The sequence below is a fragment of the Lissotriton helveticus genome, chromosome 7, assembly GCF_964261635.1.
Source record: "Lissotriton helveticus chromosome 7, aLisHel1.1, whole genome shotgun sequence".
NCBI classification, from domain to species: domain Eukaryota; kingdom Metazoa; phylum Chordata; class Amphibia; order Caudata; family Salamandridae; genus Lissotriton; species Lissotriton helveticus.
The window spans coordinates 1,909,755,141-1,909,782,764 of NC_136068.1; the positions used below are offsets into that span (position 1 = coordinate 1,909,755,141).

General features: G+C 46.1%; 1 protein-coding gene across 1 annotated transcript in view; it reads right to left on the reverse strand.

Moving 5' to 3' along the window:
- LOC144767861 (transient receptor potential cation channel subfamily V member 6-like) overlaps positions 1-27,624 on the reverse strand; it is a 138,838-nt gene that overhangs the window by 30,351 nt on the left and 80,863 nt on the right. The window contains exons 6-10 of the mRNA XM_078651220.1: positions 13,149-13,295; positions 10,493-10,705; positions 5,626-5,712; positions 5,474-5,550; positions 2,296-2,461 (exon numbers count right to left, since the gene is read on the reverse strand). Of these exons, the coding sequence (XP_078507346.1) occupies positions 2,296-2,461; positions 5,474-5,550; positions 5,626-5,712; positions 10,493-10,705; positions 13,149-13,295 (690 nt within the window). The remainder of the gene's footprint in view (positions 1-2,295; positions 2,462-5,473; positions 5,551-5,625; positions 5,713-10,492; positions 10,706-13,148; positions 13,296-27,624) is intronic.

Below are 27,624 nucleotides of genomic sequence, written 5' to 3' on the forward strand. Positions count from 1 at the left end.
TGCACAATGCAGCACACATAGAAAGTAGAAATAATTAGGATAAATAGATATTTTTCGTCGTTATGCCTCGCTGGGTAAGGTGGAGGATTTTGATGCGTCTTCCATGGGTTGATGCACGGGAAAGCCCGTTGCCCATCCATGGAATGCATTCCAGCTTGAAATGTATTGTAACACAGTCAAGCAGCTGAGTTGTGTTCCATTCCTTTACAAATCCCCTCAATGCGGTGGAATTCACCAGTTTCATTGCCATGTAAATATTACTGAAGCCTTTGCGTTGTTCTTGCATCACAAAAGATAGTATAAGTTCTTCCTGTACATACGCTTCCTAGGAGACCATCTTCTGCCCACCTGCCAGGTGGCAATTTTACTGACAGCTGCCAGTCCATAATATCCCTTGTCAACAAGGGTGGTTGGTTTTGCTCTCTCCAGTTCCTAATTTGTGATGGTGTTTGCCAGTCCTCGACTAACACACTTAATTTTCAACAGCAGCACTTATGAGGGGTCACCACAAGGTAGTGACCATTGACAATTTGTGAGCTTACGAAAAAATATTCTCAGAAGTAGTACTTCCCTAAAGGTTGATGAGACCTGGAAATGTCCAAAAGTTCCCACTGGTTTAAAAGTGTTCATTAGTAAGTAAAGTTTGTATTAGCATTTGGCATTTGGGAGCAGTAACAGGAACAGTGGGTGGTGCCAGGTGCAGTGAAAGACCTTGGGGCATATTATTAAGGACATGCGATAACTATCGCAAGTCGTGCTTAGCGAAATTTTCATTATCGCCGTCTATCGCTGGAGTACATCTCCGTGTTAGCGGCGTATTAGCAACGCTTTGCACAATGGCGATGTACACCCCAGCGATAGACGGTCATAATCGGCATTTGCGTGAGAAAAGCACTATTGAAAACTTGCTGATAAGGGAGTGTGGATTAACATGTCAATCCACCTCCCATTTTGAATATAGCTTTCTAAAGTTTGAAGCAGGTGTTAATTTCCGGCGATAACCACGGTTAGCACGGCTTTTTGTATCGCTTGACCCGCATTGATGATATGGTGATGTTGTGTTGGCGACGGATTCCATGAGGATTAGGTGAGGAACGCCTACTTTGCATGTGATTAGCGATAAATATCGCTGACATGCAAAGTAGAAAGAAAAAGGCAGCTAACTCAAGGAAACTCGCACTAAAGCTTGTTAGCGAGTCCTTGAAAATAGTGAGTTAAAAAACCCCTGCTTTTTGGGCTCTATGGCCCAGATGTAGGTAAAAAATATTTACCGATTCTTAATTACCGAATTTTACCGATTCGGTAATTAAGAATCGGTAAATATGAAGGGTGGACATGTAGGTCCATCCAGATGTGTTTTTTACCGATTCGGTAAATATCTGTATTTACCGAATCGGTAAATACCGACCGGTAATGCTCCATTCATTCCTATGGGCTTTGAAGCCCATAGGAATGAATGGGGCATTACCGGTCGGTATTAACCGATTCGGTAAATACCGATTTTGACAAGGGTGCAGGGGGTGTCACTTTGACACCCTCTAGCACCCCCAAAAAAGGTTCGGGGGCCATGTGGCAGGCATACCTGCCCTAAGGGCAGGTCTGCCTGTCATATGGCACAGGTGTGCATGCACACATGTGCATGCACACCTGAATCGGTATTTTACCATCAAATTGAATTTGATGGTAAAATACCGATTCTGTAGGCCATGTGGGACTCAGAAGAGTCCCACCTACATATAAATTTTACTGATTCGGTAAATATACCGGTCGGTAAATTTACCGACCGGTATATTTACCGAATCGGTAAAATTACCGATTTGCCCTGTTTAAGTCCCCCTACATCTCAATAGCCAAATACCGGTCGGTAACGGCCGAATTCGGCCGTTACCGACCGGTATTTGGCTACCTACATCTGGCCCTAGGTGCCGAAAAAGCCTCGATATGTCCCTTGATAATGTGCCCCCTTGAGCCATGGCAGTTCATTTCTACAACTTAAGCACTGCCTCTCTCCAGTGTCTTCCCTATCCCATCAATGGGTAATTGGTAATGTGTGTGATGTCACTTCCACTGCCCCAATGATTTTTATGAGATGACATCACTTGAGCACAAGTTGATTTCGGCCATTTATCAATGATAAGTGCAATTTATGGGCTAAAGAAAGAAGACAGCTATGTAACAGAGAAATGTGCTTGTAAACTTGTCCAAAAATATAGTTCATATTGAGACTTTTTACACTGAGGTGACAATTAATATCATTTGCACATCTTCTAAAATGAAGAGTCAACAGAGCCCTACCTTTTGTATCATAATGGTCAGCGGGCCCACTGACTCGAATCCACGCGCAAAGTACATCACATAGCACCAGCCAAGCACCATTGCAAAAGCCATTGTCGTGGCCTCTCCATCGGCCTCACTCACACGCAGGACCAGTGTCATCAGGACCAGGAAGGCGTAGGTGATACTGTTGAGAAACAAACACTACCTATCATCTGCAGCATTCTTCTTCAAGGATGGAGACTTTCAAGAGCTGAATCAATGGAAAATCAAGGCAAATCATGCAAAAAAATAATATTACTGGCAAAATGTCATTGAGCTTTATGTAAAATGTGCAAGGGCATTGCATTGAGATATATATATATATATATATATATATATATATATATATATATTCTGAAAAGGTAACATGTAATCATGACTGGGAAGCAGAAGTATGGTAGCAAGGGGGAAGGTAAGTGAGAAAAGAGGGAGAATATAAGACGGCATAAGGCAGCACAGGATCAATACAGAAAAGACGCTGCAAAAACTGAGCAGTGGTATGTCCATCATCACACATGACCAGCCACTAATACGCAAAAATCTTCAGATAGAAAGTAATGGAGGCATGTACCTAGCATAGAATCCCATACAAAATAATGCTGAATTAAATTGTTTACAATTTTTAAATATTTAGGTATAAAATTAATTTAATTACGAAAATGTTTATTAAGATCAGAAATTAATGTTATTTTATGAAAAAAATATCTCAATACCTTTTTAAATGAATCATTTTTTAAATTAAATACATTGAAATATATATATATATTTATTTGTAATATTTAATACATAAAAAATAAACATAAACTGTTTACTTTAGGAGGGATTTTTAATCGATCTTTTTTAAATAATGGTAATTTAATTTAAATACTATAAATTAGTTCAACATTTATTTCAAAATTAAGTTCATAGTGCTGCAGCTTTTTTATGCTGTTAAAATAAAGATATAAATATATCAAATTAATTTGCATTAATATTTAACATAACAAATATTTTTACTCTGCCTCAGTAGTGGAGATCTCACTGTACTAAGGTACTCACTGCAGTAAGGTATAGGGACAAGTAAAATATGTTTATTACATTTTTAAAATGATCAGTAAAAAATATGTTTATGTTAAATGTTAATCTAAATCAATTTTATATAAATTGAACAAAATAAAAAAAGTTCTAGAGCACTACTAACTTATTTTTTTTTTTTAATATATTATTTGAATATATTAAATTAAATTGAAATTATTTTTAGTAGGCTAGATTTAAAACATAATTTCCATCTAAAGTACAAATCTATATTTTTAATATATATTAATATCTATTAAAAGTGACACGTAAAATTAATTATAAGTGCGGGTTCGGGCAAATGTACAACAAAAAAATACCTGCAAGGGTTTTATTCGTTTATCTTATCAGAACTCAGACTTCATGGATATATCTCATTGTTTGTCTGGTCCAGCTTAATTTGGAGTCTGAACAATTATTCTCAAAAACTACAACAAATTGCCAAGTCATTAATTCACTGACAAATGTGTATATTAAAAAGGACTTAACAACAACACGGGGAAGTTTTCTTATTCAAAGAAGTTTTATCTTTATATCTTGATACATAAATAAAATCAAGGGTACAGATCATAAAGAATCAATCATTGTAACAAATGAACAAAGGAATCAACAAATTATCCTAATGAACATTTGAATAACACAAGTCCAATCAAAATTAATGTAATCCTGATACTCCTATTCAAATAATAGAGAGGATAAGTACAAAATAAATTGAAACTCGGATCTTCTCTCTCCTTCTTTCGTCAGACCGCAATCGATTGCGGTCTGACAAAAGAAGGAGAGAGAAGATCCGAGTACTGCGAGTACGCTTTGCGTCGGCACAAGGTAACTGGTTTGCTACTGGATGTAAGACGGATAGTGGGAGATCCGAGTGCTGTGAGAACGCTCTGTGCCAGCACAAGATTGGTTTGCAGTCAAAAAGAAATTGTATCCAAAAAAAAGGAAGTCCTGGCCGAACCAACATTATCGCCTTTACATTTGTGTTTTAAATACATATCAAGAAGCTAACACAATCTGCGTTAGAAATCATTAATTTCAGTGGACTTAGTCCCATACTGATTAAGGGTTCACCGTCAAATTGTAATTATTAGATTCCTGAATATGGTTTTAAAAATCGAATAAGAAGACCGAAACTTCGACTATCAAGTCCATCTCTGCAGTTTCAATTTATTTTGCACATATCCTGACTCCAAATTAAGCTGGACCAGACAAACAATGAGATATATCCATGAAGTCTGAGTTCTGATAAGATAAATGAATAAAACCCTTGCAGGTATTTTTTTCTTTTCCAGTCAGGGCTGGACTAGGAACAGAAACTGGCCCTGGCAAACTGCTCAGCTCGGTCCCCGTGGGGTGAGGGGAGTGCAGCCGAGCAGTTTACGAGGGCCAGTTTGGCCGATTTTGTTACAGGGGGCTGAAATTGCCGACCCCTGGAAACAAAAATGGCCCCCCTGGTGCCCAAAACCGGCCTCCACCCTAGTGGCGTGCCGGGGAAACGCCCGGTGCCCGCTATGGCCAGTCCGGCCCTGCTTCCAGTCCGCAGAACAAGCCTCAATGCAAAGAGGCATGCTTCTGACTGCCTCCATGGTGATCGGATCCTAATTTGGTGGTCGAGACTGCGGACTACCTGTCGGCCAGTCCGTTAACCACAAAGGTGCCGGTCAGATGCTTGTAATTAGGGCCTTTGTTCAGAAGGCAGTCTCTGCTCTAAAAATGGGTCAGCCATCCAAATATGCAGGGCTTTCCTAACATTTAGGCAGAACCATTAATTATTTTGCTTTGAGAGTCTTCATTCATTGCGATACTTCCAGGCAGGACACCACATTTTCCACAGTCACCTTGAGAAGATCAGACAGGTGAGTTACTTCTAAGTCCTGCTGCCTGCCAACGACTATATAGGCTCTGAATTTGTCAATGGGCTTGCTGATGCTGACACTGCACAAAAGTCGAAACCTGAAGAATAACCTAACGGTGACGATGAATGCCAAACATTTGTTTGCACTGTTGGACTGGACAAGAAAACATATAGAAATATGTCTTTGAAAGACTATAAACACGCAAGAAAAAAATGACAAAATGATTAGTGAATAGGAAGCTTTCTTACATGATGACATGAAAAGGTCCTCCCAACACTGTTCGCCCAAAGTAGCTGGCAGCCCCAAAACGCGCAATGTCTGGAAGCTGATACAAGAGCACATATTAAGAGAGACACCGTAGCATGAAGAACTAAGATTGCATGTGAGGACATCCACGTACCTCTATAACTATTATAAGTAGCGCTCCGATCACGCTCACCAGCTCCCCTATGAGTCGCAGCGAATCTGTGTAGGTGGTATATGACTCCTAAAACAAGAAACCATCAAATATAAAAGAGTGGTCAGTAGGGTATGGTGGTTAAGTAAGGGAAAATCCATGAAATGGTACTCCTGTTAAGTGTTGCCAAGCACACACTTGTTGTATTCTCCTAAGCTGCCATTCTATTAACACAAATGCTGAACTAGATAGTTTGATAACAAAATATATTAGCAAAGTAAGTAAAAAATAATGCAGACAGAAAAGATTTAAGGGCATATTAACAAGGCCAGGCGATAATTATCGCTAAGCGCACTTAGAGCTAGGATAATTATCGCCGGCCAACTCTGATTTTTATCGCGGAGATAGCGTGCTATCACCAACGCTTATCTTCAAAGCGACAAAATTCAGAGCGCAAGCTGCCAATTGTGAGATTATCACTGGAAATACAGCGATAACCCCACAAGGTTTGGCGATAGCTTGCTGATAGGGATAGACATACTTAGCCATAATATCCGCCTTACATAGGATATCATGACTTAGTCAGAAATATACCAGACATAAAAAAGCAATGTTAACTACGGTTAGCGCTGCTTTTTTGATTGCTAACAGGGTTAGCGATATCCTTGATAATAGGAGAAATGTCGCTTAACAACATTTCTCTTATTATTTTACTCTGGAACGCCCCCTTTGCATCTCATTAGAGATGCAAGGGGAAGCGTAGAGTAAAAGGGTGCTAACATGCAAATTTGCGTGTTAGCACCCTGTTGCTGATAGGGCGATAGTTTTATCTTTGCTTTTTTGGCTTTTAAAGCCAAAAAAGCAGAGATAAAGCCATTGTTAATATGCCCCTTATTTGGTAAGTAACTCCAAAGACAGCCAAAGGCGCCTTTGCCCACCTCTATTTTCTAGAACTGAAAATGAATTCCTGATGCAACTGGTAAAAGTTAGCAATCTCCTCCCTTGATAACAACAAGTTCAGGGCATCCTAGGGCTTGTACATGGAAGGCTCACGTGAAGCAATGGGCATCAACCCTTGGTGCCTGTGTTGGGTCTAGATTGAGAGCACAGCTTTGGGTTGCCCTTCATTCTTCTCACTGGAGCCAGTCTCATTTCTGGCCAGCCTGCAGGATTCGTCATCTCTCACCTCATGCTGTCTTCTGTCTAGTGAATCAATCTACCAAAAAGAGGTGTTTCCTTTGCAGTGCAACTTTACATCTGAATATTACACTCAATCATCAGGTTTTATGTCTCATTTAGGGCCATATTTATCAAGCTAATTAGCTGCGAATTTCGGCCTTTGCGAATGCTAATTAGACAAATGGTATGTATCAAACATGTTTGATGCAAAATAAGGAATAGCAAAATTTGCTATTCCTTATTTTGCGATTGCACTTAAGGAATCGCAAATTTTGCGATTCCTTAAATGCAATGTATCAAACAAAAAATATTCAAAAAATGCCATTAAGGATTCGCAAATTACCACCAACTTCTAGTTGGTGGTAAGTTGCGAATTCTTTACAAAAAGCTTTTTTCAAAAAAACCAAAGGTGCCATATGACGCCCATACATGCCCTTAGGGCATGTATGTGCGCCATATGCCCCCAAAAGTCTTTTTCAGGGGTGCAGCAGGGTGTTCTTGAGACACCCCTGCACCCTTGGAAAAATTCCTAATTTGCGATTAGCAAATTGCTAATCGCAAATTGCCCCTTCATTCCTATGGGCCTCCTGGCCCATAGAAATGAATGGGTAATTTGCGATTAGCAATTTGCTAATCGCAAATTAGGAATGGTAAGGAATCGCTATTAAAAAGCGATTTTGTACATACATACCATTTTGCGAATTCCAAATAGCGATTCCTTAAAATTCGCTATTTGGAATTCGCAAAACGGAACTATGATACATATGGCCCTTAGTCATTTGTGTCACACATGCATTCTTAACAGTACACGGTTCTTTCTTTCTTCATTTATTTTTTGTCACTGCAGGAGGCATTTTTAATGCTTTGGCTAGATTCAAATACAAGTCTGAACTTAACATGGTGCTGAATTGGGTTAGGTATCACTTTTTGGATTAGCAGAGTTTGACCACAAAATGTTGGCCTAAAGTGTGACAAGATCAACCACAAAAGTCACCATCTTGTGTGATTTCAAGCTCCCCTAGGGGTTCAAGCTGTCCAATCTCCCATCAGGACTAGAGCAACATGCCTGTGCTCCTGTGATTAAAATGTTGCTAAAGCTGCAAGCATGAGACTCTGCAAAAAATCATGCTTTGTTTGGGATATGCAGTAATGCCAATAAAAGGCGCACGTTCCCTGGGTTAGTTCTAGAAACTATACTGCTGTGTTGGTTTCATTGAAGTGTGTGCATGGGGGGCTTGGGCTCCGACTGATTACACCAGGGACATTTATTTCCTATTAAGTGAAATGTTTTTTTTTCTTTCTTACTACAAACTTTATAATGGAATATTTGTCTCACCAGAGATTATTTGAATCAGAAGGTGTCCCTCCTGGTGGTTCGAGTAATCCTCTTTTACTGGGGGTAAATGACGACTAACTCAGGGACACAGGACAACAATGACCACTTCCCCAGTGAGTCCTCATTTCTCTAAATTTATAAAGTATTTTTCTAGAAATTATACCTCCATGGCTGACGTTAATTTAATTTGCATTTAGATTTGGAAGGATACCTCCTTCCTTTTTGCAGAAAAAGTCTCTGTCATGGTGATTTGAGACCTTTTGTTTACTATTGTAAATGAAATGAATTTTCAAACTGAGTTCTGCAGGCTGATGATGTCTGTCTCTGAGTGTCCACAGGCCCTGATTACTGCTAACAATCAGGTTTTTGCTGTGATAGTAATAATACTCTGAGTTTCCACATGCCACGCATGTCCCCTGTTGGGTTTGCTTTTTTCAAGGCGCTGTGACCGTTCATTAGGCACATTCTAATTCATTATTTTTAAAGTCTACACTTGTTGTTTTCAAAATCATAAATGTGAATGTGAAGATGGCCACATTGATCAAAGAGGTGTACAAGGTCACACCACTCCCCTGGCCTCCAACCATTGGAAATCAATGGACTGGCAATGATGCCCAGTGAAGTTGGTGCAGCTAGCAGTACCCCTCTTCTGTCACTAGGGGCACCGTTCACACATAGATGTTTGCTTCCTGGATTCTGTTCATCATCAGGGCACTCAATTCTAGTGCTTGAACCTAGTGCTGCATTAGTCATTGAGACACAGACCCAGGTGTACCATATCAGGAGAAATAGATGATAGCAATGTGTTAATTAGAGTCACATCGGCACGCCTGTCTAAGTCCTTGCGATTAGTGGTGACAGAAAGTGCATCACTGAATCCTATTCTAGTTCGACATAACAAACTTTTACCTGTATTTCTAACTCGTTTCTTTAGAGCTTCTTATTATTAGAAATGATTTGGGGGTAATTTCTCAAAAACTGACACTACTGGAACTTTCTGCTTAATTTGCAGTATATAACATTAACTGCCCTATAGTATGATTGTAACTATGGGTTCCACACCTGCCCAACTACCTCCTAGAATAAGCCACCAGTGCTTGGACTTCATGGCCATAGAAAGTCAAAAGTAAAACCAGTCTTTTTGGTCCCCAACTGAAGTTGAAGGTGACATATGACCCTAATATGCTGCAGTCATATAGTGGGCGGAGCCAAGAAAGGCATGGCTTGTTTAGTCATTTATTTTCGAGTATTATGCATTTCTGCATGCAGTGGCATAACAGTACCCCCCGCAGGCCTCAAGGTGCGGTGGGCCCCCATGCTTCAGGGAGCCTCCTCCGAGACTTTGCACAGGCGGCGGGCCACTGGCTTGAGAGATCCGGACTGGGTCAGGAGGGGGGGGGCTTCATGTACTTTGCAGGTTTGCCCTCTCAAGTTTTGTTACGTCACTGGCTGCATGACTATATATATTGAATATCAAAGAGCTGAATGTCTTGAAAAGAAGGCAGCCATTGGCCTTTGTATGAGTCATTACACTCTGACTGGAAAGCAGAACCTTGTCCGCCGTTCTTTTATGATCCTGTTGGTATAAGGAAAGACCAATTGAAGACATCTTTGCAAGTATCCCCTCCAAACATTTTCTGAAACACAAGTAGTTTGGATGAGCTCTCACGTCAGAGGTGAGAGACCTCCATCGCATAGGGCCCTGGACTCCCAAGGCTCACCCTTCCTATTAAATGCTTTCGACAGATCGAGGAGGTGCCTGCGTTTTGTGTGACAGGGTACATTTGATTGTGGTATCCCATCTCTTTCCCATTCTGTGTAGTCTAACTCAGTTTGCACAGCAGATGCCATTATTTTACCAATGACATGTGTGTGAGGCAAGCACGCACTCCAGATATCCTTGCAGGGGTGGCTTTAGGCATGTGCAAGCTGTGCACCTGCACAGGGCCGCCAAACCCCAGGGGCCGCCACGCCAATATATATACTTAATATAATAATCCTCTGAGGATGGTTACATATTTGCATGGCGGCCCCTGGCAGGGATTTGGGGCCCCCGCCTGGACCCCCTCTTCTGGGGCCCCCTACCTTCGCTCCCTGCCCAGGGCCGCCATGAGCCTAGAGCCGCCCCTGATCCTTGCTGTGCGAAGTCTGAACAAGAAGGAAGCTTGCACTGCTGATACCCACGTAGTGCCAGTAGTGTATGTGCGAGGAAAATTTGCACAGCTGATATGAAGCTTCTGTCTTCTGTACTAAGCGTGCAAGGAAAGCACGTACTGCTTCTGACATGTTGTGCCTCTCCTCTATGTCTTTCGTTGCCAATGCTTGTTTTTCTAAGTAACATAGAAAAGGACATACCGATAGTGTTGTCTCGATATGAAGGGTAATGTCTCGGCTGTTGTTACTCTCTGTTGTTCGAGGTTTCAGAGGTCGATAAACGCAGCATATGGTGAAGCAGGTCATGTATAAGACGTAGAGCACGGCTACCACGCAGAAATATGGGCGGCCATAGTTGTTCCACTTCAGTCTTACTAAATCCTTGATTGGTGTCATGTCCAGGATTTGCCGTGCCTAGAGTGAGAGAGAAATAGAAAGTTGAGGATAACATGAACTGAGCAAATTTGGATTAAGTATGAGAGAAGTCACCACTATATTCATGGGCCTAGATAATCTATAATTTTGAATTTATGTTGCATTACTTTTGTGGCAGAGCACCGCCACAAAAACCTTTCACTGAGTCAAGCAAAGCCATGTTGATTGGTTTTGCATAGTTTAGTAAATGCAAAGTAATGCAGAGCATGGTGATGCCATGCATTACTTTGAACTGTGTAGATATTACATGGGTAGAGCACCAGCGTTTAAATGCACCCACCCATGGATTTTGACCGAACCCATATTTACAAAGACTTGTAAGCCTGAGTTCGCACCAAATGGTGAGCCTACCCATAGAGGTGTAACAAGGAGAAACATCTGTATTTCTCCTCATTACATTACATTCTATGTGTGCTGCATTCTGCAGTACTCATATCCCTTCCTGCACAAAAACAATCCTGCCCATAATGTTGGCACTAGGTAGCACACAGTGCACCACCATAAAAAGAGTGCATAAATCTTCACATCTTTCTGGATAGGGAACATGGCAGCAAAGCAAGTGCCACAGGCTGTGGTGAATTTACTTAGAACATATGTATTTTAAAAATAACAAGCAATATTGATGAGTAAAACTTTCACATTTTCAGAAACTATCAAGTCAAAATACTTATGATTGTGTAAATCTGTCAGTTACAACATGTGTCCAGTTCTTACACCCAGTGGTGTCTTTGAGGTAGGGGTGATTTCAAAGAAGGGTCATTGAAGTGCACAGAGGTCCTTTCTTCATTCCCTGGCTCCAGAATCACTACAGTGGGTTATGAAGCCTTTTTGTGGGGACAGCACACAGCCTATTCAGGTATAAGTGTCAGCTCATCCCTCCCATCCTGCCCAGGGTGACCCATCAGGATGTGGATGGCTCACCAGTCACACCTAAGCTCCCCTTAAATAGGCTGTGTCTTGTCTCCACACAAAGGGTTGCATGCCCCCTGTAGTTTGGAGACAAGGCCAGGAAGGCAGGGCACCTGTGCACTTCAAAGGCCTGCCTCCAGCAGCTTCGCCCCACTTCAACGACGCAACTGCGTACAAATACTAGACCTCAGACACCACCACTTCGGAACACTTATGGACCTGTAGATACACTGCCAGGACAAAGGACTGAGATGCGGCTACAAGGACTGCTACTCTGCTGGACTGCTGCTCTAAAGGGACTGCTGCCCTGCTGTGGTGACCTAATTTCTACTGCTCTCTTGCCTGGCAAAGAAAAACTGGACCTGCAACTTCATCTTGAACCCAGACCACAGAGTGACTCCAAGAGCTAGTCTGCTGGCCTCCTGATCTGAGCCTCAGGGATATAAAAGTCTCCACAACCATCTGCTGAAGCCAGCTGCTGTGAGTTCCAGACACTCAAGTGGTGCTTCTAAGTCCTGAACCCTTGGTGTGGCTAACTGACTCTTACATCAAGCTTTTGGGCTCTTTGTGACCGCAACCATCCCTTCCGCATCGAGACCGTGCCTCTTGCACTGAAAATCAGCGAGAGTCACTGCCAGCCTATCTCTTCACACACCACCATTTACAGCCCATGGGGGAATGTGAATGCAGAGCTCCAGCCTGCCCTCCACAATGCCTGGCCTGCACTTTGTGCCATGCCAACAACTGCCAACAACACCCTCCTTGCTCCCTGCAACCTTCTCCAACATGCACGGGTCTCTTGGCACAAAACTTGGGAAGGTAAACCTTCTGCAGGGCTAACCTGGGACTATATCTGACCCGCGCTCCATTTTGGTCAGCCTGAACTTTTGAATTTGACTAGTACAAAGCGACTAGTTAGCTGTGGTTTACGCTTTATGCGTTTAAGCACAATTGTTTCACTTTATTCTTTAAAAATTCATTACTCCGGTTCTACTCATTGTATTTTTTTCATATTTGTGTTGTTTTGATTTATTAAATTCAGCTCAATTGTTCTAATCTGATGTGGGATGTTTTTATGCAGTGTTGCATAAATACTCTACACATTGCCTCTAAGTTAAGCCTGGCTGCTCTATTCAAAGCTACCTTGAGGGTTGACCACAAGTTAATTTAGTGTTGGCTCTTGCCTCACCATGACAGGAATTGAGGTCGCTGCTTGATCAGGGCTCACACCCCAGTCAACTAGCAACCTAGTTCCTCACAATCAGACAGACAAATATCTATATAGATAGATAGATAGATTAACAGACAATACTGGAACTTTCTGCTTAATTTGCAGATAGATAGATAGATAGATGGATAGATAGATTGATAGATAGATAGATAGATAGATAGATAGATAGATAGATAGATAGATAGATAGGTAGATAGATAGGTAGATAGATAGATAGATAGATAGATAGATAGATAGATAGATAGATAGATAGATAGATAGATAGATAGTCTGCAGTCTGACCGCTCTTTTCCTTGTAGACACCAAGAGCTCCAGAATCGACTGGTCATCTCCCCAGGAGTCAATGCCAGTAAGGTCGTACAGAACAGATGTTGTAGCACCAGTCGGGCACAGCGTCACCTGCTTCTTCATTACGAGGTGATGGAACATCTGTCAAAAGAAAAATTAAAGCTTATTGAAGGACCATATAAATTGGTATTGGCAGGTAATTAAAACCATATCAAAACCATAATGTGACTTTTATACAATGGTGGCACAGGCCATGCAACAAAAACTAAAATAAATCAGTTTCAGTACCACCCCTTATCAATGAAGGACCATACATCTTAAAATACGTTAAACGATCAACATAAAATAACATTTCACTAAAACTACATTTCCTAAAATGTACATATTTTTGAAGAATCCAGGGCCAGATATATCATAGCGTTGTGATGCCCTTGGGCAGGGGGGGGCGCAAGGGCGACACAACACTAAAGTCAGATTTACCTTGAATGGCCCTGCATGGCTAATTGCGGTCATGCGTTACTCTGTCCCGGGGAGGCATTTCATGGGGGGAGTGTGGGTTTTAGTGGTAGACCTGGGAATTCATCATAATGCTATGTCTCCCTAGCTAAGGCACAACAAGGAGAAATATTTGTATTTCTCTTCCCTTTCTGCAGCTCATATAAAAAGGGTTTAGCATTGTGTATATGCCTAAATACCAGAAACCTTCTCCAGTCTCCCCCAGCCACCAGTAAGGCCCATAAAAGCAGCATGGTCAGTCACCGAGTATAGTACTGATTTATTCCAGTTACTCAGGTACCCCGAATGAACACCATCATTCTCAAATGTCTGGAACATTGCAGAAATTGAGACCTGAGGTTGGATGAGGTTAAAAAAATATTGTCTGCATACAATACATTTTTTTCCTCCATTATCAAGGATCCCGTTGCCCTGAAGCTCTTGATGGTTGGGTTGTCGCGGACCATGCAGGCTCGAGGATCGAATGTAAGAGCGAACAGGAGGGGAAAGAGCGGTGATCTTTGTTTCCTTTTACAGACTTTTGTCTTTGGCAAGAGGCAGGTGAGTTTCCATCAGTTGAGTATGTTTGACTTGGCCAAACATGTCCCACTGAACAATCGATCTGCTTGATTTACAGCCTTCTCGGTGTCCTAAGGTTTTATGCCTTACTGTTTTTCATCTCTTTCTCTTCCTTCACCACAGCTTTTTTAGTCCTTTTTCAACCAATAATGCTTTCTAAAGCAGTCTTCACTCCTTGAGTTTAAAACTTATCAGTAGACTTTGCTTGACTGGGTTAAATACCGTATGTCCCTAATTTATTCCATTCTTATATTTTCCTATTTTATATATTGTCACTTAGCTTCACTTGTCCCAGTCTGAGACTGTTTTCTATATTCTTCCCCTATTGTCTTCTATCCCGTCCTGTGTATCAGTATCTCTTTAACTTTTTCCCACAATTCATAGTCTTCTTCCATTTGACTCCTTCTCTTCCATTATGGCCAGAGTTCCTGATTTTATTTTGAATAATTACTCTTGTTTCCATATTGAGCTTAATTGTAGTTGGCCATACATCGTCTGCATCTCTACCGCTGGATGAATATATACAACTACATTGCATGCATTTACAATGCATGCGATTACAACGCGGTTGTTACGCCTACCGCGTTGTTACATCGCAGTACCATTACAACGCAAGTCATTACAACGACTTGCTGTAGGGTATGCTGGATGTTGGAATAGTATAATTTACTATTCCAACTCCAGTGCGTGCAACAGTAGGGAGGGTGATGGAATAGTAAATTATACTATTCCTTACTTTAGAGCACCCCCTACAGCAAGCGTTGTAACGACTTGCGTTGTAATGGTACTTCGATGTAACAACGCAGTCGTTGTAACAACAGAGTTGTAATCGCATGCATTGTTTTGCATGCAATGTAATGGCTGTTTCCAACGCTGGATACTCTATTCTGAGCACCAGTTTCTTCTCTATCATCCCACTCTTCTTTGGTATCCTTGTTACCTCATTAATTCATCCTCCCTGTTTATGCAAATCGTATGTTATTTTTCAAACGTCCTATGTACTAATAGGTTGGTTCATACAATACCGAAATGCAAAGGGTCACAACGCAACCTACCTCATGAATATTTATGAGGTAGGTCACAAATTGCAACCCCCTGAGATTTGCTGCCATCACAGTGAAAGCTGCTGGCTGACCACACCCGTTCCCGTGGAATGCTCAGCACAGCAGGGAAATTATCCCCACGTGTGAGCGTTCCACGGCTCGTCATGAGCACCGCAGCGCCGTGCCTCATGACGAGCTCAGCTCATCATGAGCATGGAAAAGGTTAAAGAAAAATAGGACGTGTTTAAAAAGAAAGAAACGTTTTTAAACCATTTCTTAAGAGTAGGCAGTGCCATGGACTACTTCCCACTGTAAAAAATGTGTTTTGACAATTCATAAAGGGAAAGAGGTCGCTAGAGGTCCTCTCACGCACTGCGAACGGGTTATCACTACCTTTCAGTAGTGAAATATTAATGTTTCTCAACTGGATCTCAGTTGCAAAACAATAATACATACCAAAAGGAATCACTGTTTGGAAGGGATGCCTTAACACGCCCATTTCAAATAGCAATTCCTAACGGTTTCCTAAACCCGTTTAGCAATTTGGTAACACCTTAAACAATATTCATATGGGTTTAGTACATTTGAAAAACAACATTTCCCTGTCGCAAAGCCGGTGATTTACTGAATAGCAGGGTGTGTGACTAGAAAGTGTGTTTGTACATCTGTCCCTAAGTCTCTTCTGAGCATTTGAGGTTTGTATCAGAAACTAGGCAACATTAGGCTAAAGCTTCAAATAAAAACAGAATGATCAACAGTATGAAAGCAAAAGTTTGATACACCATTCGATGGACAGCAAAACCTTTCAAATTTTAAATATATTTATTAATTTAAAATTTTAGCATATTCTCTAGTAGTTGGGGTGATAGTAGGAGGACTAAGGTTGGTGTTACAATTAATGTAAAGCTTTGTGAAGATCAATAGTAGATGCTGAAGTAAGGGGCATGGTTGAGTAGGGCTTGGAGTAAGATTATGATGGGAGAAGAAGGAAGGGCAAAGGTGTGCTTGGGTTAGACTCAGAGTTATTTGTTTTGTAATTAAATGTATAATGTGTTTCATTCATGTGGCAAGGTTCTGAAGCACATTAGTGGATGGGCAGCAAGTACCACCATGGGAAAGAGGTTGGAAAGGTGTTACATTGCAGTGTGGCCTGAATGGGAAGAATGTTGGTGTTTTGCATGAGTGATCAGTGTGCTGCTCTACATCAGTCTTCTGTCATAGCTCCTAGGTGTGCACTGTCTGGCAGAGGAGTGAAAAATAGAACACAAACACTTCAAATTGAATTGTTTTTGTTCCTGAATGGGTTTTTTATTGAATCAATCCAGAAGCAACAGAGGAGAAGCCCACAGCATGCTCTGCATACAAAGATGTAGCAGATGGTCTCTATAATGGAGGGCACCAGGTGAAGAATCTGCCAGCATGCACTTTATAAAGACAGATACAAGATATGAACTGTGTCTATTCGGTCAGAATGAGGAGTAACCTATAGGCATGCACAGGAGACACCAGCTATAGTAGAAGGTCTTTAAGGACTTCTTTTGGTGACAGCGAAGCATCATACAGGAGAGCAGCGGTTCCACTCAACCTGAACAATGCTCCACATGGTTCATCTGGTGTGTCTGGACAGCAACACAGACAGGGACTGGATGTAGAAAAGCAATGCAAATGATTCAGGTCCATCCAGGAGTGAAAATAAGTTACCCGCCGCTATGCATAGGAGAGTCGGTGCCACAGATGCTAACCTAGAGCAACACATGGGCAATGCACAGGAGTGCTGGCTACTGTTTGCCAGAGTAAACGCTCCATAAGGTCCAATGAGGAGTTAGAAGACAGGAACCCATGGGCATAGACTGGATATAGACAGGCCTCATAAAGGGAATAGAGTGTCTCTCAAGGAGTGACAAAGAGTACCCTACAGTCACAGTCTTACAGAGAGGAAATCAAGCCTTAGTAAATCCTATGTGGAGACTAGAGCTATCCAGTGCCCCAAGATCACAATCTGGCCTGCAGGCCCACCAACGAAGAAACTAGACCGATTATAATACAAATGAGACATGCTCATGACTCAAGAAGAACATGGCCTTCTGTCTGCATAATACAAATACAATTCACTAGTTTGTCATTGTTGGCTGGCAGTGGCAAGCAGATTTCAGACTTTGCTTGCAGGAGTCCACCCCAGGGTGAAAAGGAGCAGCAATGGCATGCAAGGTTATGAGTAGCTGAAATAGATGCCCCTTGAGGTAAGTCATGAAGATGTTGGTAGTGTAAGAATGTTGGGCAAAGTATTTTGCCACCTTACAGCATGCGTAAGTGATAGTCTTAGCATTGGGAACTGGGTTAGGAGTATCTTTGAGCATGAGTGAATTCCTACATGAGAATAAACTTATATTTAAGAAATACATGTCTTTCTTATTCACTATTCCACAATCATATAGGCCTCGTTTGATTAGAAACTACATGCTTCGAGTTTGTTTAATCAAACATAGGAATTTCAAAATGCATTATTTCGCTCACAGGGTTAAGAGAACTGTGGTATACTGGTTCAAGTGCTTTAAGACAATATATTTCCTGCATGCCCTGCTCCCAATATGCAGCTTAGAGATTCAGAGCCTGATTCAGAAAGGTAAATGTACACTTTTGTGTAAGTTTACAATTTTTTGAAATTCACAAAGGACTCTTAGGAGTAATATATTTATGACTGCGGAGTCTAGTCTGGCAAAGGCTCTACAAAAAAAAGATAGGCAGAAGTAAAGATACTACTCTGGAAATTGCTTTGTGAATTGGCAACTTACTCAAAATTGTAAGCTTACCTTTGTAAATCACACTAGAGTCCCTCAATGATCGACTTGATGGCACGCTTTATTAATATGAGACATCAAGTTAAGGCTAACGATACCCAGTTCATGTCCCTACTAACAGGCAGGTCTATCGAGACTAAGAGTAGATTTGATTCTGAGTTCACCATTCCAACCAATGGCCCTTCTACCATCAGAGGGTGAAGGTTGGACAATGCTTAAAGTTAAACATCTCAAAAACAGAGGCGGCGCTTATTAACCATCATTCCGAGATGCAGGAGTCATTCACATATTTGGTCTGTATTAACTCCCACTTTCATCCTAAAAAGTTAGAAATATTTTCCTGGATTTTGAGAACTATTTTTTATTGTTACCAATCCTCTGGTGAGTGGTTGCTTTTACTAATTAAACATATTGACAAGAATTCTCAATATTTAGGGGTCGATTAGGATGGCGGACGGAAACGTGTACCGTCCGCCGCGGAAGGTGGCAAGATACTCCGGACCTGTCCGCGGAAAATCCGCAACAGCAATTAGGATAAAACATGCAAAAAACGCCGACCGCGGCGTACGGAGCACACCAATCCCCGTCCGCGGCGGTCGGAGTACACCTGAGTCCGCGGCAGGCGGACGGAACAGTAAAAACACCGACCGCCGCGTACGCACATGACCGCGAATACATCCACCACCCCCGCGATACCTGCGCAATGTCCGTGTCCGCAATTAGGATAACTCCGCAAGTACCCCGGTAGTCACCGCCATCCACGTCCGCAGCGGTACAAATGCACCGAGAATCCGTGCACCACAGCGGAACGACAACACAAACAACATCCCTACTGTCAAACCAATGCCATACATTGGCACGGAAGTTTATCACCAAACACACGAAAAAAAACGCCCACCCACCGAAAACATCCAAACCAATCACAACACACAATGATCCACCGCCAAGCACCACACAATCCACACCTGGCAACACTCCCACCTAGCACCTGACTGCCAATAACCATTCAGACACGGTCTAGACACACACCATAAAAGAACTCCCACCCACTCCACAACTCCTCTGCATCACAGCATAGCTGCTAGCAGGACACACCACTGAACTGAGACCAAAGACAAATAGCATTCACACAACCCACACCCAAACACACCCACCACACAAACACCCACCACACCATTCTTACACACCACACACCTGCACCTCCCCATCCACGCAAACCCACACCCCGAGCACCACACACCATGGCACCAAAAAAAAAACCAAAATTCACTGACACCGAGTTGAAGGTTATGGTAGATGAGATTATCCGTGTGGAACCCCACTTATTCGGGGCCCTAGTGCAGCAGACCAGCATAGCCAGGAGAAACAGCATGTGGGACCGGATAGTCACCAGGGTGAATGCCTCCGGGAGCGTCCCGAGGACGAAGCAGGACATCCAGAGGCGGTGGCACGATCTAAAGACCCGAGTCAAAGCCATACGAGCCAAGAACTATCTCCGGGCTAATCACACAGGCGGTGGAACCCCTCCGGAGCCCTTACCCTACACCGAGTGGGAGGACAAGGTGATGACCATCATCCACCCTGAGAGCCTTGATGGACTTCCTGAGGGAGAAGAGGCTGGTAAGTACAAACCAAGCACCACGAGCACTACTACATGGTGTGCCTCACACAACTGTGAAGACACATCTCCCACACCCCAACCCATGCATGCAGTCCACATACTCACCAACGTCGAAATCACTCCAACAGGCCCCCATGTCCATAGGGATGGCGGTGGTGGTGGGTGTGAGGGGATGGAACCACAACTCCCAACAGGCCCCCATGTCCATAGGGATGGCGGTGGTGGTGGTGGTGGTGGGTGGTGGTGGGTGTGAGGGGATGTAACTACAACTCCCAACAGGCCCCCATGTCCATAGGGATGGCGGTGGTGGTGGGTGTGAGGGGATGGAACCACAACTCCCAACAGGCCCCCATGTCCATAGGGATGGCGGTGGTGGTGGGTGTGAGGGGATGTAACTACAACTCCCAACAGGCCCCCATGTCCATAGGGATGGCGGTGGTGGTGGGTGTGAGGGGATGGAACTACAACTCCCAACAGGCCCCCATGTCCATAGGGATGGCGGTGGTGGTGGTGGGTGGGGTGAGTACCAGTGCAGACAGAATCGGCAAAAAAAGTGAAAACAACCTGTCAAGTCCACATTACTCATCCTCACATTTTGGTTTTGCAGGTCATCCTAATCTGACAGCTGGAAGCAACACCCGCCCTCCAGACTCGCCAATCACAGACGTCTCAGGGGACGATTGGCCAGCCACCTCCGGGGCAGAGGATGATCCCGGCACAAGCAGCCAGCCAGGGCCATCTGGCTCCCAGGTCACCCCTGCACCAACAACTACGGCCTCTGCCATTGTGACAACACCGGCCACTGTGACCTGCACAGCCACCACCAGCACCACCTCCACCACCACCACTACTACCACCACTCCTGCCCCTGCCACCCTGCCCAACCCAACGGCCAACGCCGTGCCAGCGCCATCCCAGCCACGCAGGGAGAGTGTGAGGCAAGGCAGAGATGCAAGGCCAGATCCGGCAGGCAGGAGCATACGCCAAAGAAGACGGGAGGATACCAACACACCCAATCCAGTGCAACAGTCATTGGAGGCACTGGGCAGGGTGGAGGTGAGCTACCAACGTGGTCAGGCACAGGCAGACCGGGCCCACCAGGACTTTGTAGATAACACTGCAATGTTGGGGGCCATTGAGAGGCGGCTTGGCCAACTAGTGGACATCTTCACCAGGACAATCAGGCCACAAACAACGCCACCGCCACCGCCACCGCCAACGCCACCGCCACCGCCACCGCCACCTGCGGCGGATGTGGTACCCGATGCCCCAGCGCAACCAGCTGACTCCGTACCGGCACAAAGACGGAGGGGCCGTCCGAGGCTGGAAGTGGGCGACAGCAGTGTGGAAGCAGCTGCCACACGCTCCAAGAGGAACAGAAAATGACTGTACCAGTACCTGCGCATGCCATTCACCCTGCCAACTATCCGGTCCCACCTGCCACAGGCCTGCTGTACTAGGCAGACACCACCCTATGTGGTGTCCGCACGGACATTTCATCTGCCATAACCTTCTACTCTCACTCCCCCACCCCTTCACTCATTTGTAAATATGCACCTACACCCATGCACAATTTGTAAATAAAAGCCACTTACTCACTCAATCATGTGTTGCCTCCATGTTTATTCACATGAATACATCAGAAACAGATGTTACTAGGTACAGGTATCCAACTGGTACAGAATCATGGCGCTGCGGGAGTGACCTAGGGAAAATAGAAACCGCAAAGACACGTCAGGAAACATGATCACACTCATCAGAACACACTGCAGTGCAACATTTAACAACCCACACGCATCACAACAGTAATGGATGAGACGACACACATCATGGAGACGTGCATTGGCCACAATTTAGCACACACACACACATGCATGCATCACATAGCAGAACACAGAGATGAAGCACACCACTATGCCACAACACCAGCACACATTCACAGGGCATACCCAAGCAGCACAAGAGGAGCACACTCACAATCAAGGGAAGTAGCGATCAATGATCTGGCGCCTCTGGTCCACACCTTCCTCCTCACCACTATCCTCATCAGTTGACATGGCTGGGTCGGGAGGGCGAGGAACTTGCAGTTCATCAGGGTCCAAGAGCAGTTCAATGTTATAGCGCACAGCCAGGTTGTGAAGCATGCAGCACGCTATCACGATCTTGCATACTTTGCCTGGTGAGTAAGGCAGGGCCCCTCCAGTCTTATCCAGGCACCGAAACCGAGACTTGAGCAGGCCAAATGTCCGTTCTACCACTCGACGTGTCCTACCATGGGCATCATTGTATCTCATTTCTCCAGCTGTAGTGGGATTGCGTAAGGGACTGAGCAGCCAAGGCCTGTTTGGGTAAGCCGAGTCGCCTGTGTTGGTGGAAGAGAGAGAGAGAGAAACATCACAACCTGCATTGTGGGGAACACCATGCCACACAGATATCACTCCTGTCACCACAGCATACTCACCAACAAGCCACGCTTGTGCTGGACGCAGATTAGCCATCAGTTGGGGGACCATGCTGCTCCGCATGATGTGGGCGTCATGTGCAGAGCCAGGGAATCTTGCACACACATGTGAGATGATGTTGTCGGCCTGGCACACCACCTGCACGTTCAGGGAATGGAAGTGTTTCCGATTCCTATACACCTGCTCACGTGCCCGTGGTGCAATGATAGCGATATGCGTGCCATCAATGGAACCCACAACGTGTGGTATACGACCCAGGGCATAGAAGTCAGCTTTGACCGCTGCCAACTCCGCCGCCTGAGGGAAATGTATATAGTCATGCTTGTACAGCATCATGGCTGTCAGTACATCCCGGAGTACCGTGCTGAACATGGCCTGTGACATTCCCCCGGCATCTCCAACTGTGTACTGGAATGTGCCTGTTGCAAAGAAATGGAGTGCCGCCATCACCTTTTGCGTGGGTGTCATGGAACCTGGATAGGTTCTTCGCGGCTGCAGGTGAGGAGACAATAGGGTCACAAGTTCCAACAATCGACGGCGATCCAGCCTGAATTTCCGGATCACCTCCTCGTCCACCATATCCTCCAGCACAGTGTATGGGCGATGGACATTTGGAGCCCTCCTGTGTGGGAGTAGATGGAATGGAAGTCAATTCACATACAACGCATGTGTGTGCACCTCAATCACATGTCAACGCCCTCTACCAACATGTAGTATCCAGTGTATGCTTGTCATATGTGTGACTCCTCTGATTGTCAGGACAACATGGATCGACGTAGCTACAATGTGCATCCACTAGCAACATGATGTTTAGCAACATGTGCAATGCACACTGTCTCACCTCAACATCACTGCCAACCAGACATGTGACATGACCCACATGTGTAGGCCCAACATCACATGCACACATGCAAGTACATGCACACATACTAAATTAAACACCCCCCCACCCCCCCCATATCATGATGCACCAATGGCAACACCAGGAATGGTGGGCACACGGACATCACATGCATGGGGACACAATAGGCAACACACATGTACAGTACACAACAGAACCCCCACCATAGTCATCATCTGACACATACCACTCACTGACAACTGATTCACAGGTGCCCATACATACGGGATCTACTGTGTACATGTGAGGTACGACAAAATTGTGTAGGGTACTACCCGATGTGGACATGCACACGTGATGGACACTTGTGGCTCACCGATGGCCATGGTATGGACACACATGGGATGGAGCATGACATGTGTAGCCACGCAATCACGCACACAACCGTGAGCAGGCAGCTGCAGACAATGGTACACGGTGCATCATCGGCTAAGATGCAAACATTGACCACGCCATGGCGGTGCACTGCATCCGCTGTTTACGTCTGGGCATACGCGGGGCGCCTTCGACATTCACATTGTCTGCACGTGCACAGACCGTCACGCCCACACACCGGCAAGTGCATGTGCAAGGTTCCGGGACGGATGGTCGATTTGCAACAATGTTGTATCACTGGCGCCTCCATGGCGGTGCACGTACACAGCGGGGGAGGTGCAGGCCTACACACCCTGTAGATGTACTCAATGGACATGCCAGTTCATGACCCCCCTTACAGTCACCTTGCATCATCCACCGTACACCGGCCGGAGCGGCCGGCCCATGAACAACCGCCGTGCCAGGCCCTGCCCAGGACCGCCGTGCCGGCCATGGCAACAACCGCCATTGCACGGACCGCCAGGGAACGCCGGTAGTGGAAGGGCCGTGCAATGGCGGTGGTTGCCATGGCCGGCACGGCGGTCCTGGGCAGGGCCTGGCACGGCGGTAGTGGAAGGGCCGTGCAATGGCGGTTGTTGCCATGGCCGGCACGGCGGTCCTGGGCAGGGCCTGGCACGGCGGTTGTTCATGGGCCGGCCGCTCCGGCCGGTGTACGGTGGATGATGCAAGGTGACTGTAAGGGGGGTCATGAACTGGCATGTCCATTGAGTACATCTACAGGGTGTATAGGCCTGCACCTCCCCCGCTGTGTACGTGCACCGCCATGGAGGCACCAGTGATAGTACATTGTTGCAACTGAAGCATCCGTGCCTGAGGCTTGCACGTGCGGTTGCCGATGTGTGCCCGTGACGGTCCCTGCACATGCAGCCAATGGGAAGAGGGACGCTGGCCGCATACGGCCAATCGCAAGTAGCGGAAGCTGTGCACCGCAACAACAGGGACAGTCATTGGCCCATTTCACGATCACGCTTCCAGGGCTGACCAATTGCTGGCGACGTATGCCACTGACACGTGCTGAGGGCCCTATATATGTGTGTTGGCCAAAATGAAACTTCCTACCCTGGGGACCATTGCTGCCTGTGACCATCACCTCGACCTGCTGCTGCTGCTGAGCTGACCACCGACTGCTGCCTGTGACCATCACCTCGACCTGCTGCTGCTGCTGAGCTGACCACCGACTGCTGCCTGTGACCATCACCTCGACCTGCTGCTGCTGCTGAGCTGACCACCGACTGCTGCCTGTGACCATCACCTCGACCTGCTGCTGCTGCTGAGCTGACCACCGACTGCTGCTCTAGTGCCATACTCCGTGATCTTGCCATGTCGAGAGGCAAAGAGATCCGGTCTCGACCCTTCACCGCCGCGGAGCTTGATGTCCTCGTGGACGGTGTACTCCGCAACTATGGACGCCTCTACGGCGCACCGGGACGGGTGGTAAGTGCAGTGTGGGACATGTTGGTGTGCATGAGGGGGCCAAATGATCAGGCCTATTTCTATCTTAGCTGTGTAGTGTGGGCTAGACATATGTTCCTGATTGTGCATGGCTGCTGACAGTAACGTCTTGCCCCTATGTGTGTGACAGGCCACCTGTCCACTGACTTACACCCTTTTGTCTCCCATCATGGTAGGTCAAGCTGCACCTTCGCAAGGACCTGTGGAGGAGCATAGCACGGGAAGTACGGGCATTGGGGGTGTGCAACAGACGACATACACACTGCCACAAACGCTGAGACGACATTTCCAGGCTGAGCAAGAATGTAGCGGAAGTAACACTGGGCCTGATTCCAAGGACGCCCCGTCTGGCCCGACGCTCCATGACCCCTCTCATGCACCGCATCATTGCAGTGACGCATCCTGAACTGCCCGAACGTCTGAGTGCCGATCAACAGCAAACTAGCGGTGAGCATACTGTCTGTGTAGGAAACTTGTGAGTGCTATGCATGTATTGGTGCACAGACACACTATTGAGTTCCGTGTTGCGTATGTATGCCTGTGATGCCATTTTGGTCCCATTGGGTGGTACTCATTTGACATCCAGGTCCGCCATGTTGACACGCCACTTGCTTAGTAGTTGAGTGTAAAAGCACATCCCCTAGTGGTCCATGGCCCGGCAGAAAATGTGAGGATGACTGGTAGGGGTGGGCCATGTGCAGGATGAGGGCTCCTAAACCTTTGTCTGCTATGTGATTTGGCTATCCTGTTCCTTCTGTACGTGAGTGTGCCCATGACTCACACATCTTTTCTGTGCATTTCAGCTTTGACAGAGAACACTCAGCCACAGACGGTGGAGAGTAGCCGAGGAAATGAGTCCGGCTCAGACTTCGCACACACGCAGACTGACACGGAGGAGGCCAGCGCCGGAGAGGGGGACAGGACCGTCCCTGAGGACTCGCATGTGGAGACACCATCGTCCTCCTCGTCGGTCACTCTTGGTGAGCCTGCACTGTTGTCACAGACTGGGAGTGGGCACTCATCACCTTCTGTCGGAAGACAGCACACAGGGCCCACACTTCCGCCAACTGCACCATGTACTCTTCGTGGCCGGAGGAGTAGGGGGAGCAGAGTGGCGTTCGGTGCAGGCACCGCTGCCCCTGCCACGGTGAGCCAAAATGCACTGTGTGCTGAGGCCGTTGATCTGCTGCGACAGCTGTGTGTGGGGCAGACCAATATGACAAATGCTTTCCAGGACCATGATAGGAAGTTGGGGCAGGTGGTGGCATTCATGGAAGGGATGCATGGCGATCTTGCAGGTCTACACAGGACAGTGCAGTCATTGGCAAGCAGTGTGTCGTCTGCAATAGTACAGTCGAACGAACAGGGTGCTACTTCTGTTTCCCCATCTACACCGCTGGATGTCTCAGGGGGTAGTGATTATTCTGAGCAGGACTCAAATACAGGTTATTGCACTAGAAGCAGCGTCAGACAGCACGTCAGGGCACGCAGGGCACAGACCCCATCCCCTAGATCAGCTAAATCTGTTCACGTAGACGACGTCAGATGCACTGGAGTACACACACAGGATCCACAAGTGTTGTTGGGGGACATGCCTTCCGGAGCTACACAGGCATTCAACACGAAAGGTACTCCCAAGGCAAGGGATACTCACATGTCCATGGACTGTTCCTTGGACAAGGCCAGTCAGAAGACAAAGGCACCTACTAGGAGCAGGGAGACTCCCAAGGGCAGGCCCACAGCAGAGGTAAGGGACACTCCCAAGGACAGTGAGAAGACTAAGGCACCTACTGAGAGCAGGGAGACTCCCAAGAGCAGGCCCACAGCAGTGGTAAGGGACACTCCCAAGGACAGTGAGAAGACTAAGGCACCTACTAAGAGCAGGGAGACTCCCAAGAGCAGGCCCACAGCAGAGGTAAGGGACACTCCCAAGGACAGTGAGAAGACTAAGGCACCTACTAAGAGCAGGGAGACTCCCAAGAGCAGGCCCACAGCAGAGGTAAGGGACACTCCCAAGGACAGTGAGAAGACTAAGGCACCTACTAAGAGCAGGGAGACTCCCAAGAGCAGGCCCACAGCAGAGGTAAGGGACACTCCCAAGGACAGTGAGAAGACTAAGGCACCTACTAAGAGCAGGGAGTCTCCCAAGAGCAGGCCCACAGCAGAGGTAAGGGACACTCCCAAGGACAGGGACACACACAGAGAGCAGGTGTCTGCTGGAGACAGGTGCACCACAGACGACAAGTCTGCTGGCAGGAACAGGGCGGCGAGCAGGGCACAGGCTACATCCAGAGACAACACTCCACCTAAGGATAAGGCACATCCTACGGACAAGGCATCTAGCATGGACAATGGCGCTATCAAGGACAGGCATACTTCACCCCTGGCTGCACTGAGGCTGATGTTTTCTACTAAACGCCAAACTGATGTCTCCGCGGCGGAGTCCCCCCATACCTCCACTCCCATCCAGGCCAGTCAGAAGCAGAGGAGGGTGTCCCCTGTTGTTGCATCCCCCATTACACATCATTCCGAGTCCAGGCGGCAGGCACAGAGCAAACGACAAGCAGGCTCCAGCACGTCCCCCGAAACCAGATCCCCGGCAGCAGTTGCTCCACCTATGCTGGGTGGTGATTCTTTGGAGTCCCCACCACTTGGCAGTCCTGTCCTGTCCAGGGTGCACTCACACCTCCCTAAGAAACGCAGACACACACCATTGACACCTGCCAACCCCGATTTGGCTCTAG